The 17,337-nt window shown below is 38.0% G+C and overlaps 1 protein-coding gene across 1 annotated transcript in view; it reads right to left on the bottom strand.

The window, feature by feature from the left end:
• LOC136884060 (intermembrane lipid transfer protein Vps13) overlaps window positions 1-17,337 on the bottom strand; it is an 816,621-nt gene that overhangs the window by 92,048 nt on the left and 707,236 nt on the right. Inside the window, exon 50 of the mRNA XM_067156088.2 lies at window positions 8,063-8,199. Coding sequence (XP_067012189.2) covers window positions 8,063-8,199 — 137 coding nt within the window. The remainder of the gene's footprint in view (window positions 1-8,062; window positions 8,200-17,337) is intronic.

Genomic DNA, 17,337 nt, shown 5'->3' with positions numbered 1-17,337 from the left:
CATTACTATTGTAAACAGGATTGGTGATAGAACACTTCCCTGTCTCAGCCCACTAGTTACTTTGAACCAACTTGTCCTGCCAACTTGTGTTTGCACGCAACTACAACATTCCTTATACAATGCCATGATCATTTTTATTAATCCCTGTCCAATTCCTTTTTGCACCAGACTGTCCCAAACTTTCATCCTAGGGACACTGTCATATGCCTTTTCAATATCAATGAATGTCATCACCATATCATTCCCGTACTCCCAATGCTTTTCCATTAGTTGTCTCATAATGAAAATGGGTTCTATTGTTGACCTTCCACTTCTGAAACCAAACTGATTTTTCTGTTATCTGCTCCTCAACCCTCAACCTTATTCTACTTTCCAGTATCCTTTCCATTATCTTAGCAACATGGGATATTAGAGTAATTCCCCTGTAGTTCTTCAAAACTTTCTTATCACCTTTCTTGAAAATTGGGATGATTATTCCTTTTTGCCAATCCTCAGGGACCTCCTTATTCTCCCAGACATTCCTGAGAACCCGATATGTCCACAGCAGGCCTACAGCTCCAGCTGCCTTTATCATCTCCACTGAAATTTCATCTATTCCAGCGGTTTTTCCATTCTTCATCTTTCTTACTGCCATTTCAATTTCATTCATTGTAATTTCTTTATCCATTTCTTCGTCAACTAATTGCCTTTCCTGGTCGTCCATTGAATGACTGTCATCCGTTCTTATGTTCAGCAGCTTCTGAAAATACTCTCTCCATCTATTTCTTATTTCTTCTGGCTTTGTTAAAATTATGCCACCTTCATCCTTCACAAATTTGGTGTTTACTTGATCTCTCTTTTTGTTTCTTAAGATACCATACAGTAATTTCTTGCTGCCCTGCGTATCATCTCTCAATGTCTGTGTAAATAAGGCCCAGCTTTTCCTCTTTTCTTCCTCCACTACTTTCTTGGCCAAATTCTTTGCCTCCACATATTTTCTTCTACTTTCTTCAGTCTTAGATGTTTTCCATGCTTTCCATGCCATTTTCTTTTCCTTCATTTTAATCTTTACCCTATCATTCCACCAGTGTGTTTCTTTGTCTTTCACATTTCCTGATGTTCTACCACACACCTTTTCTGCACATCCAACCAGTGCTTCCTTAAATCTTTTCCATTCCTCTTCAACATTCCCCACCTCTCTCCTGGGTACCAAGGGTATTATTTCCCTTTGTTATACAATTACAACATATTAAATTTCACAGGACTAGTTTCAATGCCTATTTGTGTCATCTTCAGCTGTTATCAGAAAATAGGCAATCTTATGTATAAAATTCATATCTTAAAATGTTTGGTGTGAAACAAAACAAAATCTACATTAAATCCTTGACACATTAAAATCACAAGTAAAAGACTTGCAAGTCAAACATGTAATAAAAAATTCATTAGTTGAGTGATATCCTTATGGACAAGCAGTTATAGAGTCCTTAAGTTTGATGTGTGATTTGCTTTAATAAAATATTAAGATTCATTCAACTACAGTGTGTTTACTGCAGAACCATCTTGAAAATCGTGAAGGCTTGCTGGATAGAATTTTCTGAATAAAATCTTCTATGTCGTAGGCCTATGAGGTGGAAACATTTAAATGGCTTCTTGAGATGTTTGTAAAACCTATGTTTCTCAGTTCAGTGCGGAACCTGTGAAAATATATGAAAATGCCATTAACGATCAAATGCTGGGAGTGTTGTGGCTCTATACGACATAATGATGATATAAAAGTATGTAGGACTCGCCTCAAACTGCCATGGTACGGGCCTATTGCAAACAACGTACTATGAAAAATGAGGCAGCTCTGTTCAGGTATACATGATCTGGCGGTGCTAGGGAGGGGCGATAGGGGTGGGCCGAGGCAGTACATGTGGGCCAGGCGTGTGGAAGGGGTCTGGTGGGCGTGGACTACGGAACGAATATTGGGCAAACTTATTGTGTATTATACGTAAAATTAAATTCTTGTTTGGAATTTGAACATTTTTGAAAAATGTTATCAGGAATCAAAGAGAACCTTTGGAGTCTCAGAAATATCATTAAGGTTAAGATTTGCATTAAAATACTGGTATAGATGAATGTAACATAATTCAGTAGCGTCCAGCAATGGTCCTTTGCCTAAAGTCTCTAATATTTGAATATCTTGTTCCAAGTTTGTAAAATTATGTCTTAGCTCATGGACACGTTACCCCACAGCAGAGAATCTATTGTATTTTACTGCATTAACGTGCTCAGCATACCTTATCTTAAAGTTGCGCCCAGTTTGCCCCAGGTAGGCGCTGCCACAGTCATTGCACTGGTATATGTATACACCTGATTTAAGATAAGGGTTGGATTTATTTACAGTAGTTGCATTATGTAAAACTTCGATTTCTTACGTTAACTGCATTTTCAGCGCTAAGAATGACGAAGTCTTATAGGAGCAAGTAGTCAAGCCGCTGCAACGCTACCTTGTTCATTGAACAGTCAGCACGGGGTCAAGGAAAGGTTGCATCATATGCTCTGGAAACTTCCATGCAAGAAATTTGTTATGTTCTAAACCAATTGAGGTATCTATCCAGAAACAACAGGATCTTTTAGAACTCATTTTGAACATCTCCTCATGTTAATTTCTCTAAAATCTATCCAGGATTATGGAGATATTCAAGATTATAATATAAAATATTACATCAGAGCTAGATTTGAATAAAATGCCATAGCTCCAGAGTCTGTTATTTCAGTTCATACCGGCAACACGATGATGTTGGTTCGCCGCATTGTACGGAGTCGGCCTGCAAGGCAAGATTATGTCCAAGCGACATGCGAGTTGTGGAACATTGAATAATTCCAGTGTTGCGGTACTTATAAACTTTCAGCAAATAGAACCTCACTGAGGAACTAATGAATATTGAAGAGTGCGATTCTAAGACTTGTATAATGAACATTTTCATGTGTACTAGAATTCAGAATAGTTTCCAAGTGAATTCGAATTAAACTTTGACATTACGATGTGAATAACAGAATACTCAGATATTCAGATATTTTACTTTTAGTACTATAAGTACTTAATAATTTACTTAGACATTATATTACATGCGGTAGTTGAAAATGATACGTTTTTCTGCAAAAAAAAAAAAATAATAATAATAATAATAATAATAATAATAATCCATGTGGGGATTTACCGGTTATCTCCATCGGGCGCGTCCCATTGGAATTGGGGAAGCTCGCTGGCTCTGCCACTAGCAGAGTCAGAGGGTAGTAGGGAAATAAAATACCGTGAAAAAAAAAAAAAAAAAAAAAAAAAAAAAGGTCCCTTGCCAGGGTTACGGCGAAGACTGGTAAATGACCAGAAGCCAGAAAACATCTTGAGGCAACCTCTAGGGCTAACAACCCTAGTTGTAAAAGGATGGGTACCCGTCCAAAGCAAAGTCAAGTCAAAAAGCATGATGGCACAACATTTCAAGAAACATACCCCAGGGGGTAAATCTTTGGATAAATCCGTCGTCAAGAACGCCACGGCGCACGAGCCTCGTTCGGATTCTGGGAGAGACTCGACATAATGCAAGAGACGAGTCGGAGCGTCTCGGTGTACCACGAAGAGTCAAAAACTCGGGCCAAAATCTAAAACCTTTCTAGCAACTTTCAACATAAATTCACTTACACAAACTGGCAAGCTGAAAACCCTCACCAAAGCTCTTCACGAAAATCAGATATCCATAATGGCCCTACAGGAAACAAGGTACCCACATGAAGAGATTTTGAATCCGAAGGCTACCAATTTTTCAAGAGCAAAGTGCAAAGAGGAATCTTCAGTGGAGCTGTGATGCTTGGAACCGCGTTTGCTGTTAGAACCAAGATCCTTAAATCGGTTGCAGATTTCGAACCTGTGAATGACAGATTGTCTATACTCACAATTAAATATGCGAACAAAACCTACGCCCTAGTTAACGCACATGCTCCTACAAACAATAAGAACAAGTCTGATCCAGACGAAGTTGATAATTTCTGGGACCTACTGGATGAAAAATTAAACAAATCCCCAAACACCATGTCAAGCTTCTTTTGGGTGACTTCAATGCCCAACTAGGTCGTGAACAGAAGTACAAGAAAGTTATAGGAAATTACCCTGCTCAAAAAAGAACCAATCCCAACGGCAAAAGACTGGTGTCCATTTGCGAAAATCACAACCTGCAGGTCATGTCGACCCACTATCTCCATCTACGCAGAAAACAAATGACTTGGCGTTCTCCCGTCCAAGCTCTCGGAGAGTTCCAAATTGATCATGTTGCAATCTCCAGGAGAAACAGCCCTGAGATTATGAATGTCAAGGTAAAGAAAGGCATCAATGTGGCCTCAGATCATTATATGTCTCTTATCAAATTCAAACTAATTCCCCCAAACACAGGGAAGATAACCAAACAGATCACACGCTTCGACAATAATAAACTTCGGCAAAGGGTCGAGGAGTTCCAGGAGAAGGCTAGACCAAATGACTATGACTTTAACAACGCCAAAAGTCTCCTTGTTGAGGCCGCCAAAGGCGTTGCAGAAATCAAGAGAAGCAAAAACCATGCCTGGTGGAATAGTACCTGCGAATCAGTCCTCCAAGAAAGACTCAATGCGTGGAAACAGTACTACTCTACGAAATCAGAAAATGATTGGGAAACCTACAAAACGCAACATGCCCAAGCAGCTAGGGTGTTCAGAACTGAGAAACGTAAATACAAAATCTCTCATTGAAAAGATAGAACAAAACTTTAGGAAGAATGAAAGCAGAGAGTACTACAGAGCCTTCAAACGCAAACTCACTGGCTATAAACCATCATTTCTATGCTTTGAGCGAAAGGACGGCACACTGGCGACGTCAAATGAAGAAAATTGCAGCATTCTGGCAAATTACTTCAAGAATTTACTTAATTGCTCTAAACCGCAAAGCACCAGTGAGACCAAGGAACCCTTACTCAGGTACTCAGATTCCAGACCACCCGACAGAGATGAAATCAAGCACCACATTGCCCGTCTCAAAAATAACAAAGCGACGGGGGAATACTCAGTAGTAGCAGAACTATGGAAATATGCCCCAGAGGAATCACTTGATATCTTGCAAAAGAAAATAGAAGAAATATAGAACAAGGAGATCCTACCCAAAGATTGGAAAATAGCTTTGATCCATCCATTACACAAAAAAGGCAGCACGAAGAACATCAACAATTACAGAGGAATATCTTCGCTACCCGTGACTTACAAAATTCTATCACTTGCCATTCTGGAGCGCTTGGAAGCACAAGTCGAACATCAAATAGGTGAATACTAAGGAGGGTTCAGAAAAGGTCGCTCAACAGCTGAACAGATCCAAAATCTCAAAACAATCATCAGATATTGTACACTAAGGTCCAAGCAGTATGTGTCTGTCTTTGTGGACTTTAAGAAAGTGTACGACCCCATTGACCGGGAAGTCCTGCTAAACATCTTAAATGAATTTGGAGTTGATTTGAAACTGCTGGCATTAATTAGAGCCATCCTGACCGATACAAAATCCCAGGAGAAGTTCCACGGATGTCTCTCGCATTCCTTTGACATCAAAACAGGAGTCTGACAAGACGATGGGCTATCCCCGATACTCTTCAACTGTGTTCTTGAAAAGATCATCAGAACCTGGCGGGTGAGATTACAGGAAACCAACTACAGTCCATTAAGAATAGGAACCAAATCCAAGGGAATCGCAACAGACTGCTTAGCATTTGCCGATGATAGTGCTGTTCTCTCAAAAGACATAGAAACCGCTAGAGCTCAAGTTGAAATTTTAAAGGAAATTGCCGAACAAACTGGTTTGCAGATATCGTTTGAGAAAACAGAAGTAATGACTAACATCAAAGAGGCTCCACCAAAACTCCATAGAAAATATGGGGACATCACCCGAGTAGACAAATTCAAATACCTGGGTGAGATCATCATGAAAAATGGACTGGACAAAGAAGCACTTCAGGAGCGAGTACGCAAACTGGAAATAGCCTACCAAACATCCCGCACAATCTACAACAAAAAATGCCTTTCCCAAAACACCAAGATTCATCACTATGAAACAGTTCTGAAGCCAGTAGTTCTATATGCAGCCGAAACCCCGCCTCTAAATGCCAACAAAGGACTCCTTGAAGAACTGGAGAAAAGAGAACGCAAAATTGTGAGAGGAATCTTGGGATCAAAGCACAGAAATGGAATTCATCAAAAGAGATCCAACAAGGAAGTCTACAGAAAAATAGAGAAAATTACGACACAATCAGAAAAAGACGGGCACGATTTTATGGTCATCTGAAAAGAATGGACGGAAGAAAGTTAACTAAAGAAATCTTTCACTTTTTTGATTCAAACCCCAAAACCACAATTCCCTGGTTTAGAAATGCCAAAGAAGACCTGCAAATGCTACACATCTCAGCTGAAGACGCCCTTAACAAGATCTCTTCCGCAGGAAAATATTGACGAATGGGCTAAACCGAGACGAGCAACCGAAGAGAAGACACGGTGCCCCCTGAACAGAGGAGCGTAAACAGGCCCACTCACAAAGAATGAGGGAAATTTGGGCTCTAAAGAAGGCCAAGTTCAGTGTCAAATGCAACAAGACTTAGCGTGGTCTCCTTGATGGCCCCAGCGAATAATAATAATAATAATAATAATAATAATAATAATAATAATAATAATAATAATAATAATAATAATAATAATAATACCTGGGGAGTGAATTAATGGAGAATGCTTGACTGGATGCTGAGATTAGTAAAAGGATTCAAGCTGGAAGTTGTTTCTATCATAGTGTAAGAAACATGTTATGGGACAAAGATGTGCCAACGGAAGCAAAGGATACTATGTACAAGATGTATTACGTACCCATAACAACTTACGGAGCAGAAGCTTGACAAAGAAGGATGAGAGTCGAATACAGGCAGCCGAAATGAAGTTCTTGAGGAGTATGATACAGAAGAGTAGAAGAGACAAAATAAGGAATGAGAAAATCCGGGAAGAAATTGGAGTGGAAAAAATGAATGATAGAATAGAGAAGAGCCGACTAAGATGGTTTGGGCACATAAAGCGAATGAGCGACGAAAGAATGCCAAAAAAGGTGATGGAAATGCAAATCCAAAGAAGGAGAGGCCGTGAACGACCACGATTGAGATGGAAGGATACCATCCAACGTGGCATTATAGAATGAAACCTGGACTGGGACACAGTGTTGGAGGAGGAGTGGTGGAAAGACCGAAGAAAGTGGAGAGGAACCATATTTGCCCCTACCCGGCTTACAGCTGGATAAAGGGAAATTAATAATAATAATAATAATAATAATAATAATAATAATAATAATAATAATAATAATAATAATAATAATAATAATAATAATAATAAACAACTACCGAATACGGTGTTGTAGCAGACGGAGAGGTGATACTCCAGTGTGGCGCATAGCAGGTGGCGGATAGGGGGGTCCTCACTGGCTTGCCAGCGGACTTGAGCGAAATAATATAGCTCTTGCAGATCAAACACATGCTTAAAATGCTCTATAAAACTTAAAGGTGGTAAAATACAAGGCAAGAAGGTGTAAAGCAGTATGCAAAGTCATTAAATAAGCCAAAATAATGTTAATATTCAATGTATCATAAAGTATATGTAGTATATGTAGTAGGCTTGCTAATAGTAATAACATGAATAATTGTAGTAGGTGTGTTAAAAAATTTGAGAAAACTCAGTCTGCTATTTTAACATTATTCTGCTTCTTTTAGAGCCAGCATACAGAAACATAATACATAAAATACCTAATAATTTTGAATTAAATATATGCTCTACCGACTGAGCTACCCGGGATACAATTAAATATATGCATTAAGGGGACCTGTTCCTATCCAAACATTTGTGCAAGAAAGTTATTGAAAAGATTCAAAATATTATAACACAATTCTGGACATTGCCTCCTATATACACCGGAAAGTATGGTTCCTTCTTAACAAGATAAGGATCATCCTTTTGTTTTCATATTCTCAATATTTAAAGTTCAAATAAATATATTACATACTTGAATATAACATCTTGCATATCAGTGAGGGTGACTCCAAGACCCTGCAGAAGAACACTGAGAAAATGAGGTGCCGAATCTTGACTGGACATTAGACCCTGTCCACCACCTCCACTTAAAGAAAAGCTCAGGTGAATCTGCCACAACAAACAAACCAAAACAAAATAAATAAATAAATAAATCCAAAAGATAATTCAAAAGTCAATTACATCACATACAAGAGTTCTATAAGGTGAGCAGAATATAAGCTGTTCTTGAATGTTGTGGGTCCAGTCAAGCTGGAAAGCTATGTGGGAAATGTTAGAACACACAAATGCACTTTAGAGTTGGGTAAAAATCATCCTGCTACCATATGTGACAGTAGACGGTAGTACCTGCGACTGTCTGGCCGAGCGTCAACGGCCATTACCAAATGCGACACCCAAAAGGAGGGGGACCAACGGCTACGGGTGGAGGAGTCCTCCTTTGAAGGCCAGGTGAAGCCTTTGTGAAGGAAATGACACACAAATTCACCAGAAAGGAGAACATGGGCAACAGTTTAGATGGCGGAAGAGGATTTCAGTCCCAACGGCAGACAAAACTGAAGAACTTTCTTCTGTCAGCAAATGTCTGTACTTCCATGAAGCGGTTGCAATAGGCATCTGTACTCCTGAGGAGCAGCTTTAATTTACACCTGGCAGTATGTATAAAATGCTTCTGGGAGTGGCGACCCCACAATAATAATAGCTTATACATGGTGCGTTCCATAAATAATGCGACCAAATTCATAAAAAATCATTTATTGAATATATTCGTACAAATAATCAAAAATCTTCAAAATAGCACCCTCTTGCGTCGATACACTTCTGGAGGCGGTGTTTCCATGCCTAGAAGGCATTTTCCGGAATGTCTTTTAGAGCCGATGTAACATGCGCCTGGATTCTTTCAATCGTGTCCCAATGTTTTCCTTTCACGACTCCTTCATGACGACTTGTGCCATCGGAAAACTTGTGATTTGGACACGCTATAGTACACGCCAAGCAGCCAAGGTGCAGGCTTCCCAACCATTCAACAGCAATAGTTATCAGATGTCATAGACCGGAAGAGGGCCACCTACTACAACTGTTTTTACACACCAGTGTATCCTGCTTTTAACGGTTTCAAGATTAACAACTTCAGCAGCACACTCATCTTCAAACCAGAACACTAAATGCAAGCTACACAGTGCTTGGACTCTATGTAAACATTATATAATGATGCAGAGTGACCCATATGAACTTAGCATGTATACGTAATGAAACAAATGCCCCATATGAGCTTAACATACACCTTCATGAACGTTTATACTTTTCATTTGATTCATCAATAGACGTTTGCATCTTGGAGTGTACTTTTGCCTTATGTGCAATTAATGTGTTTTACATGGTTTATATTTAACTTGTCAATCAACACAGTTTTTAAGTTACCTATTTTACTATTATTATGAATGCAACACATTTCATTATGTATATGTCAATCTAACTTCCGACACGTTTCTTCATTTGACAAGGTATAAAGCCTAACACAACATTATAAGAGCTTATACAGCTGTATTCAAGCATATTACCTTTTACACCTGACAAATTGAATTAAGAACTTGTTTTATCTGTATAACTTGAAAGGTGACAGTACAAATGTACATAGCAATGTGTTTTTACCATATAATGTAAACTTTTAATGTCTTTCAAAATATTTATCTTTTTAATATTAGTCTTCAAACAAACTTAAATATACGAACAGGATAACCACTCGAAAACATGACTACTTGATGTCATTCAATACAAAATTGTTTTAAATTTGGCAAGGTATTACTATTGAGAATGTGTGGTCTAATGTAAATATATGACAGCTGAAATGACTTTGTGAGGAGTCGAAACCGGTCCTGTTTAAAAAAAAAAAAAAAAAAAAAAAAATAAATAAATAAGTATTGATCAGGTGGATCACTCTTTCTTTCTGTGATACACTGAGAGGTTCATCGGTGATCTCCTCTCGGCCCTCCATGAACGACTTGTGCCATCGGAAAACTTGTGATTTGGACAAGCAATCAGTCCCAAAGGCCTGCTGAAGTAATGGAAACGTTTCGGTGGCGGACTTCCCAAGTTTAACACAAAATTTTATAGCATACCGTTGCTCTACAGAATGATCAATTGTGCCGTGTTACATGAACTCAAAACGGGCTTGACGGAAACGCACGTCCTGACTCTCCGGCAGCTCGCTGCCAAATGAGACAAAGAGCGTTTGAAGCTAACACCCCCCTCCACCTAGCCCAGCAGGTTAGAACACGCTGCGGTGTACAGTTGCGTCAGAAAAAAATTGGTTGCATTACTTATGGAACGCACTACGTATTGGAACAATAAGTTAATTTATTGAATTCACCACCTAATCAATACAATAAGTCGTCTTGTCTTAGTTGATTTACTTTGGCATGTTAACTAAAATGGTACATGTTTCGCCTTGAATTTAGGCATCATCAGCCATTATCTTAACCTTAAAATAGAATCAGGTACCTGATTTACATATACATGAAATAAAACAAATTTTTTTAAAAACCTTGGAGAGACTGGAACTAAAATTAACATACGGTAACAGACTTGTAATGAAGTTGGTTTTAAAGATATTACAATGAGTGGGGAAATATACAATTGGTGGAAATATACAATTGGTGGAAGTAGTAGTGATATTGACATTAGAAGGCTTCTATTATAATTAAATTGAACAAAGCAACAGCCTGTTATGAACGAGAGATAGGACTGCTATAAAATAATGTTGGCCGACCAGTGGTTACAATGAAAAAGACGATAAAAATCGTATTTAATAAATAATGTAGAATAAAATAATAATGAAATATGGTCAAGTGACCAGCAATAATTTGTTTACAAGAGATAAGTCGAAAGTTGATGGCATATGGTGATGTGGTTCATTTTGATCAAAAAATACGAAGTTGAAGTTGAAGAATGATGTTCACATAGGACCTTTATGGACCATCTCAATTTGATGCAATGCTGCAATGATGATAAGAATGTGGGTTGATTGACATTCTAGTCGAAACAGAAGTGTGACAGTTGAATTATTAGACGATGGTGAGGGTAATTTGTTATGTTATTAACTGAACGTTATTGTCGACTGTTGGCTTCTTACTCCGAGTGTTATAGCTGTATGTTTGAGTTAGAGGTGGAACTGTTTGCAACCTTAAAATAGAATCAGGCACCTGATTTACATATACATGAAATACAACAAATTTTTAAAAAAAGAGTTTTTTGCAAACAGTTCCACCTCCAGCTCAAACATACAGCTATAACACTCGGAGTAAGAAGCCGACAGTCGACAATAACGTTCAGTTAATAACATAAATTACCCTCACCATCGTCTAACGATTCAACTGTCACACTTCTGTTTCGACTAGAATGTCAATCAACCCACATTCTTAACATCATTGCAGTATTGCATCAAATTGAGATGGTCCATAAAGGTCCTATTTAAACATCGTTCTTCAACTTCAACTTCGTATTTTTTGATCAAACTGAACCACATCACCATATGCCATCGACTTTCGACTTATCTCTTGTAAACAAATAATTGCTGGTCACTTGACCATATTTCATTATTATTTTATTCTACATTATTTATTAAATACAATTTTTATAGTCTTTTTCATTGTAACCACTGGTCGGCCAACATAATTTTTAGCAATCCTATCTCTCGTTCATATCAGACTGTTGCTTTGTTCAATTTAATTATAATAGAAGCCTTCTAATGTCAATATCACTACTACTTTCACCAATTGTATATTTCCCCACTCATTGTAATATCTTTAAAACTAACTTCATTACAAGTCTCTTACCATATGTTAATTTTAGTTCAAGTCTCTCCAAGGTTTTTTAGAAAATTTGTTTTATTTCATGTATATGTAAAATCAGGTACCTGATTCTATTTTAAGGTTAAGATAATGGCTGATGATGCCTAAATTCAAGGCGAAACATGTACCATTTTAGTTAACATGCCAAAGTAAATCAACTAAGACAAGACGACTTATTGTATTGATTAGGTGGTGAATTCAATAAATTAACTTATTGTTCCAATCAAGTATTATCAATACGGATCAAGAATGATATTTATCACATGTAACGCACAACGTATACGATATAATGATGAGGCTTGTTAAAGGGGCCTAACATCTAGGTCATTGGCCCCGAATGGTACGAAATGTAACGACACTTTAAAAGTTCAAAATCATCCACTGACCAGAATAAAAAATGTGATGAAGTATGAATGGATGGATATGAATTTAAAACAAGTGGATCCGATCCAATAACTGTCATATACAATAGTATTACTGACCAAGGGACTGCTTCTAAAGCACAATCCTGAATCAAGGATGCTTGTTGTCTAAAGGGGTCCAAAATCAAGGTAAATGGCCCCTCATAATGGCACTTGTTGCTAGTAAAGTAGAACCATGATATTTTTCATGTTGCAGTACTAATCAAAAGTAGCGTAGACTCAGGGTGTTCCACACATTATGGTACTACTCACAAGTATTAAACGTCGCACAGGTAACTCAGACCTATGGTGTTTCTCACATAATGGCGCCACTCATAGGCAACGCGAACCCATGGTGTTCCACACCTAGGTATACTAATCATGGGCATCGGTATTCCCGTGGTGTTCCTCACAAAGTGGGTCCAGGTTTAGATTTTGTTTTAGCTAGATGACAGAGTTGAAAGCAAGCCTAATCACAGGCAACGTAGACCCACAGTGTCACTTATATAGTGGTATAACTCACAGGAATGACCAGACCCATGGTGTTTCTCACAATAGTACTAATCACAGGTACTGGAAACCCACAGTGAACAACTCTCTGCTCCTACTAATCACAAACCTATTGTGTACCTAACATAGTGCTACTACTCGCAAGTAAGGGCGACCCATGGTGTTCCCCCATGGTGGTACTAATCACAAGCAGTTTCATGGTTCTAATACAATCATCCCTTGGTAGCCCCTTTTAGTCACCTCTTATGACAGACAGGGGATACCGTGGGTGTATTCTTTGTCTGTGTCCCCCATCCATAGGGGGTAAAAATATATATGGTACTTCCAAACTTGACTCAGAAAAGTTTAGGACATACCCTGCAAGCGACATGCAGTTCCTTGGGTACTAGAGAAACTGAAAAATAGGCGACCAGTAACCAACATCATGAAGGCGGGCATAATCAACCTCATGTCCCTGAGAGGAAAGGCAGAGGAAGTGGTGGATTTCACAGAGAAAGAAGGTATAGAAATGATTTCCAAAGTTAAATGGAAGGGGAAAGGAAAGAAGAGAATGAGGAAAGGATACACAGTACACTATATTGAAGTGGTGGCCAAGAGGCAAAAAAAATGAGTGGGCTTGCATCATTTCAAAACAGCTGGAGGAGTACGTGGACATGTAGAGTACATCAGCGACAGGATAATGATAATTAGATCGAGAATGAGGAACGAAGTGAAGGACTTCATACAACTGTATGCACCACAGACAGGGAACAAGGAGGATACTGAGAAATTCCTGTATGAAACTAGAAAAAGAGATAACTGATGTGGAAGTGATTATAATGGGAGACTTCAATGCACAGGTGGGAAACAAAAGACAAGGAATGGAAACAGTAATAGGACGGTCAAGATATGGGAAAAGGAATGAAGAAAGAAACTGATTTTGTGAGAGGTATGGAGTGATTGAGGGAAACACATGAATTCAGAAAAAAAAAAAAACAGCAATAAAATTACAAGATATGGCTGCAGAAGAATAAAATCAGTAATTGATTACTTTCTGGTGGAAAGGACAAATTGCAGAGAGCTGATGGATGTGACAGCTTTACCAGGAGAAGCATTCGATGGAGATCATAGAGTTGTGATAGCAAAAATGAGAGTGGGGAAATGGAAAAATTAAAGGAGACAAGAGATAGTAAAATAAAAGTGTGGAAAGTAAAAGATAAGATTGTATAAGAAGAATTTTTGGACAGACTAAAACAACAAATTCCAGTTAGTGAAGTAGGAAATGTGGAAGATGAATGGTTCAAATTCAAAAGGGCACATGTAAGTGGGGCCGAGAGTGCCTATGGCAGAACATCAACGAGAGTGAAAAGGAGACACTATGGAGAAATGAGAAGATGACAGAAGCAGTGACAGAAAAGAAGAAAGCATGGCAAGAATGGACTAGAGATAAAAAGGAAGAAAGCAAAAGGAAGTATTCTGATAGTAAAAAGGAAATGTAAGAATTGGTAAGAAAAGAAAAGTTGGGAAGAATTTACCCAAAAGATGGGAACAGATGGAGTGGCAATAGAATACTGAATAGAAATAAGACCAACTGATTTTGCAGAAGCCTTTCATGTCAATTTTGTGCTGAAATGAATACTGATATTTTAATTAAGAATGCTGTACGTAAATAAGACCAACTGATTTAGCAGAAGCCTTTTGTGTCAAAAAATGAATACTCAGATTTGAATTACTTAACTTGTTACGTGTCATTACTGATTTTTAACATTTTATAATGATGCAAGTGTGATAAACTGATGGCAAGTATCGAGCTCGAATTATTGTCGTCGTAATTATTATTATTATTATTATTATTATTATTATTTGTGATGTACATCCACTTATTAGTATCATTATTAGATTACATTCACATTATCTGTGAGGTGATGTCATGAAACATTTGTTGTATATAGATATTTATATGAGTTAATAATAATAATGTTATTTGTTTTACGTCCCACTAACTACTTTTTAAGGTCTTCGGAGATGCCTTTATACGAGTTTAGTTAATGTAAGAACCTGGATATAATTTATTATTACCTGTATATATGATTTGAAATCCACTACAGAATTGTGAAACACACTGTAACATCCAGAATGGCACTCGGTGACGAGAACTCTGCAGAATATTCTGTACATTATATCTGGGCCTTAAGCACTCTAGAATTTATGAGAAATGTATCTTTCTAGAAGCCTAGCCAGGCACGTATATAAAGAGGTGGTCTTGATGGTAGAGGCGAGTTGTTTAGTAAGAGTTATGGTTTAACAGGAGTATACTTGTGACCTCGTGCTGTGTTTAGGCAAACATTCTAGTCAGCAGTCGATTGTTTCAAGGTTGTGATCTATGTGTGATGTGCTTAGTGGTAGGCATTTGTCAAAGATGGTGGTTTGTTGATGTGTGTATTTCGTGGCAATGGTTGATTAGGTTATGCGTATGTTTATGTGAAGTTAAGATGAAATAAGTGTACCCACTGACAGCATTTTGTGTGCATCTTTGTGGATACATCAATAGATGATGATTAAGCTGATGGCATAGCCTTGTAGAAGCATCTCATTCCATGAGATTTTCCAAAGGTGCAGTAAGAAACATTGGGCATGCCAGCCACTTGGACAGGTAACCAATGAGGAGGAGGATAAAAGAACTCGGCACCTGATCTAAGTAATCTTCAGTTCAGAATACCTAGTTAGTGGTACTCTGGCTTAGCAGGGGCACCAAGTAGGTCTGTCCAGATTTAAGTTTTTTTTTTTTTTTTTAAACCTAGATGACAGAGAATGAAAAGCAAGCCGAATGCAAAGAACTCTCTCAGATATCACAAGAAGCAAATTAAGTGATGAGCTAACTACTGCCTGTTTTAAGTTTAAAGCTTCTAGCATGCCTCATAAATTTAGGATCTGACCAGGGGCAATTTACCCAGCCACTTTTCTCCCCGACAGATTCATCCAGGACAGTTCAATTTGGATAATTAATCCAATACCATTCATTCACAAATTTAATTTTCATCCAATATTCACATTTCTAAGACAATAACACTCCTTTAAAAAGGGAAGAACTTAGAAAAATTATAATTAGTGGGAGGAACGGATCAATTTTGGTCCATAAGTAGTACTTTTATAATTTAAATTCCAGAAATAACCAATGAACAAGGGACCACTTTTGCTCATGTCTATAGGTTTAACCTTAAATTACCCTACACATGTCCCCTGGGTATTGCTGAGTGAGCAACATCATCAGAATAAGAAGAGACTGAACAGTCATATACAACCTCTTCGTCAAGGTAAACAAAGGAGAAATGCACCTAGAGGTCCTTTTCAGGACCCTCAAGTTGACAATGGCCCTTCCATTAAAATCTGCCTGTGAATAACTATCACCAGATTCATACCATCCTGCTTCACGAAACTCATATTGAAAATGATCTCGAAATGAAATCCAGAGGGAAATTTTCAGGATTTAAATTAGTGTCTGGAAAGGGATTGCCACTTATGTGAGGAGTAATATTACCAACCATCAAGTTTTGATGTCCTCCTCAGGCGATGAAATATTTACTACCATATTTCCCGGCATAATCGTCGCACTTTTTATACCAAGATTTTTGAAAAAATAGTAGGGTGTGACCATTATACGAAGAATTTTTAATACCAGTATTTGTATTACTCAAAAACTTTATTTATAACTAAATTGTATTTGATACAAATTTAAGATACACGTAATACTCACGTTTATACATCAAAATAATTAAAAAAGTCTAAAACAAAATTTATAATTATTCGCAACAATTCGGCGAACGTTTTTCCAACCTGAAAATAAAAATGAACGTATTAAGTTAATTGTCATTAATTTGAGTACTAAAGTTAAGATATTACATTTGCAAAAAATTATCACTTTGTTGTGAAATACGGACTTACCGGTACACAATTTATTCCAAATCTTCTGTGTCGCTATTGCAGGTTTCAGTATCTGATGCGGCGTCCTCGCCGCTGTTAATACCAGTATCAGATCCTTCATCTCTCTGCCACACTGCGCCATCTTCGGATCCGTCTAGTGCATTCGAAATCCCAGTCCTTTTGAAGCTCTTGGAGAGTAGTTCAGGTGGTATAAGATCCCAACTCTTCATCACCTACGAGCATAACAAGTCCAAGGGTGGACGCCTGATATTTCCAGCGGACGTCAATTACTGATCGCCGCTCATCATCCACTCGTTGTAAAATCGACGTAAGTGGTCTTTAAAGGATTTATTAATACATACGACTAGTGGCTGCAAAGCAGATGTTAGGCCACCAGGAATGACTATCTGTCGTGTCTTATTTTTACTGAGAAGTTGCTTCACTTCGTTCACGAGGTGACCTCGGAAACTATCTAAAACAAGCAGAGCTGGTTGTTTTAGTAGTGCACCAAGTCTTGTAACCCACACAGTTTTAACCCAGTCCAGCAAGAGTTCTACGTCCATCCAATCCTTTGGTTGCACTCGTACATG

Source organism: Anabrus simplex, chromosome 1 (genome assembly GCF_040414725.1).
Source record: "Anabrus simplex isolate iqAnaSimp1 chromosome 1, ASM4041472v1, whole genome shotgun sequence".
In the NCBI taxonomy this organism is placed as follows: domain Eukaryota; kingdom Metazoa; phylum Arthropoda; class Insecta; order Orthoptera; family Tettigoniidae; genus Anabrus; species Anabrus simplex.
Note: the sequence above shows the minus strand (reverse complement) of the source record. Positions and strands in the feature narration are given on the sequence as shown.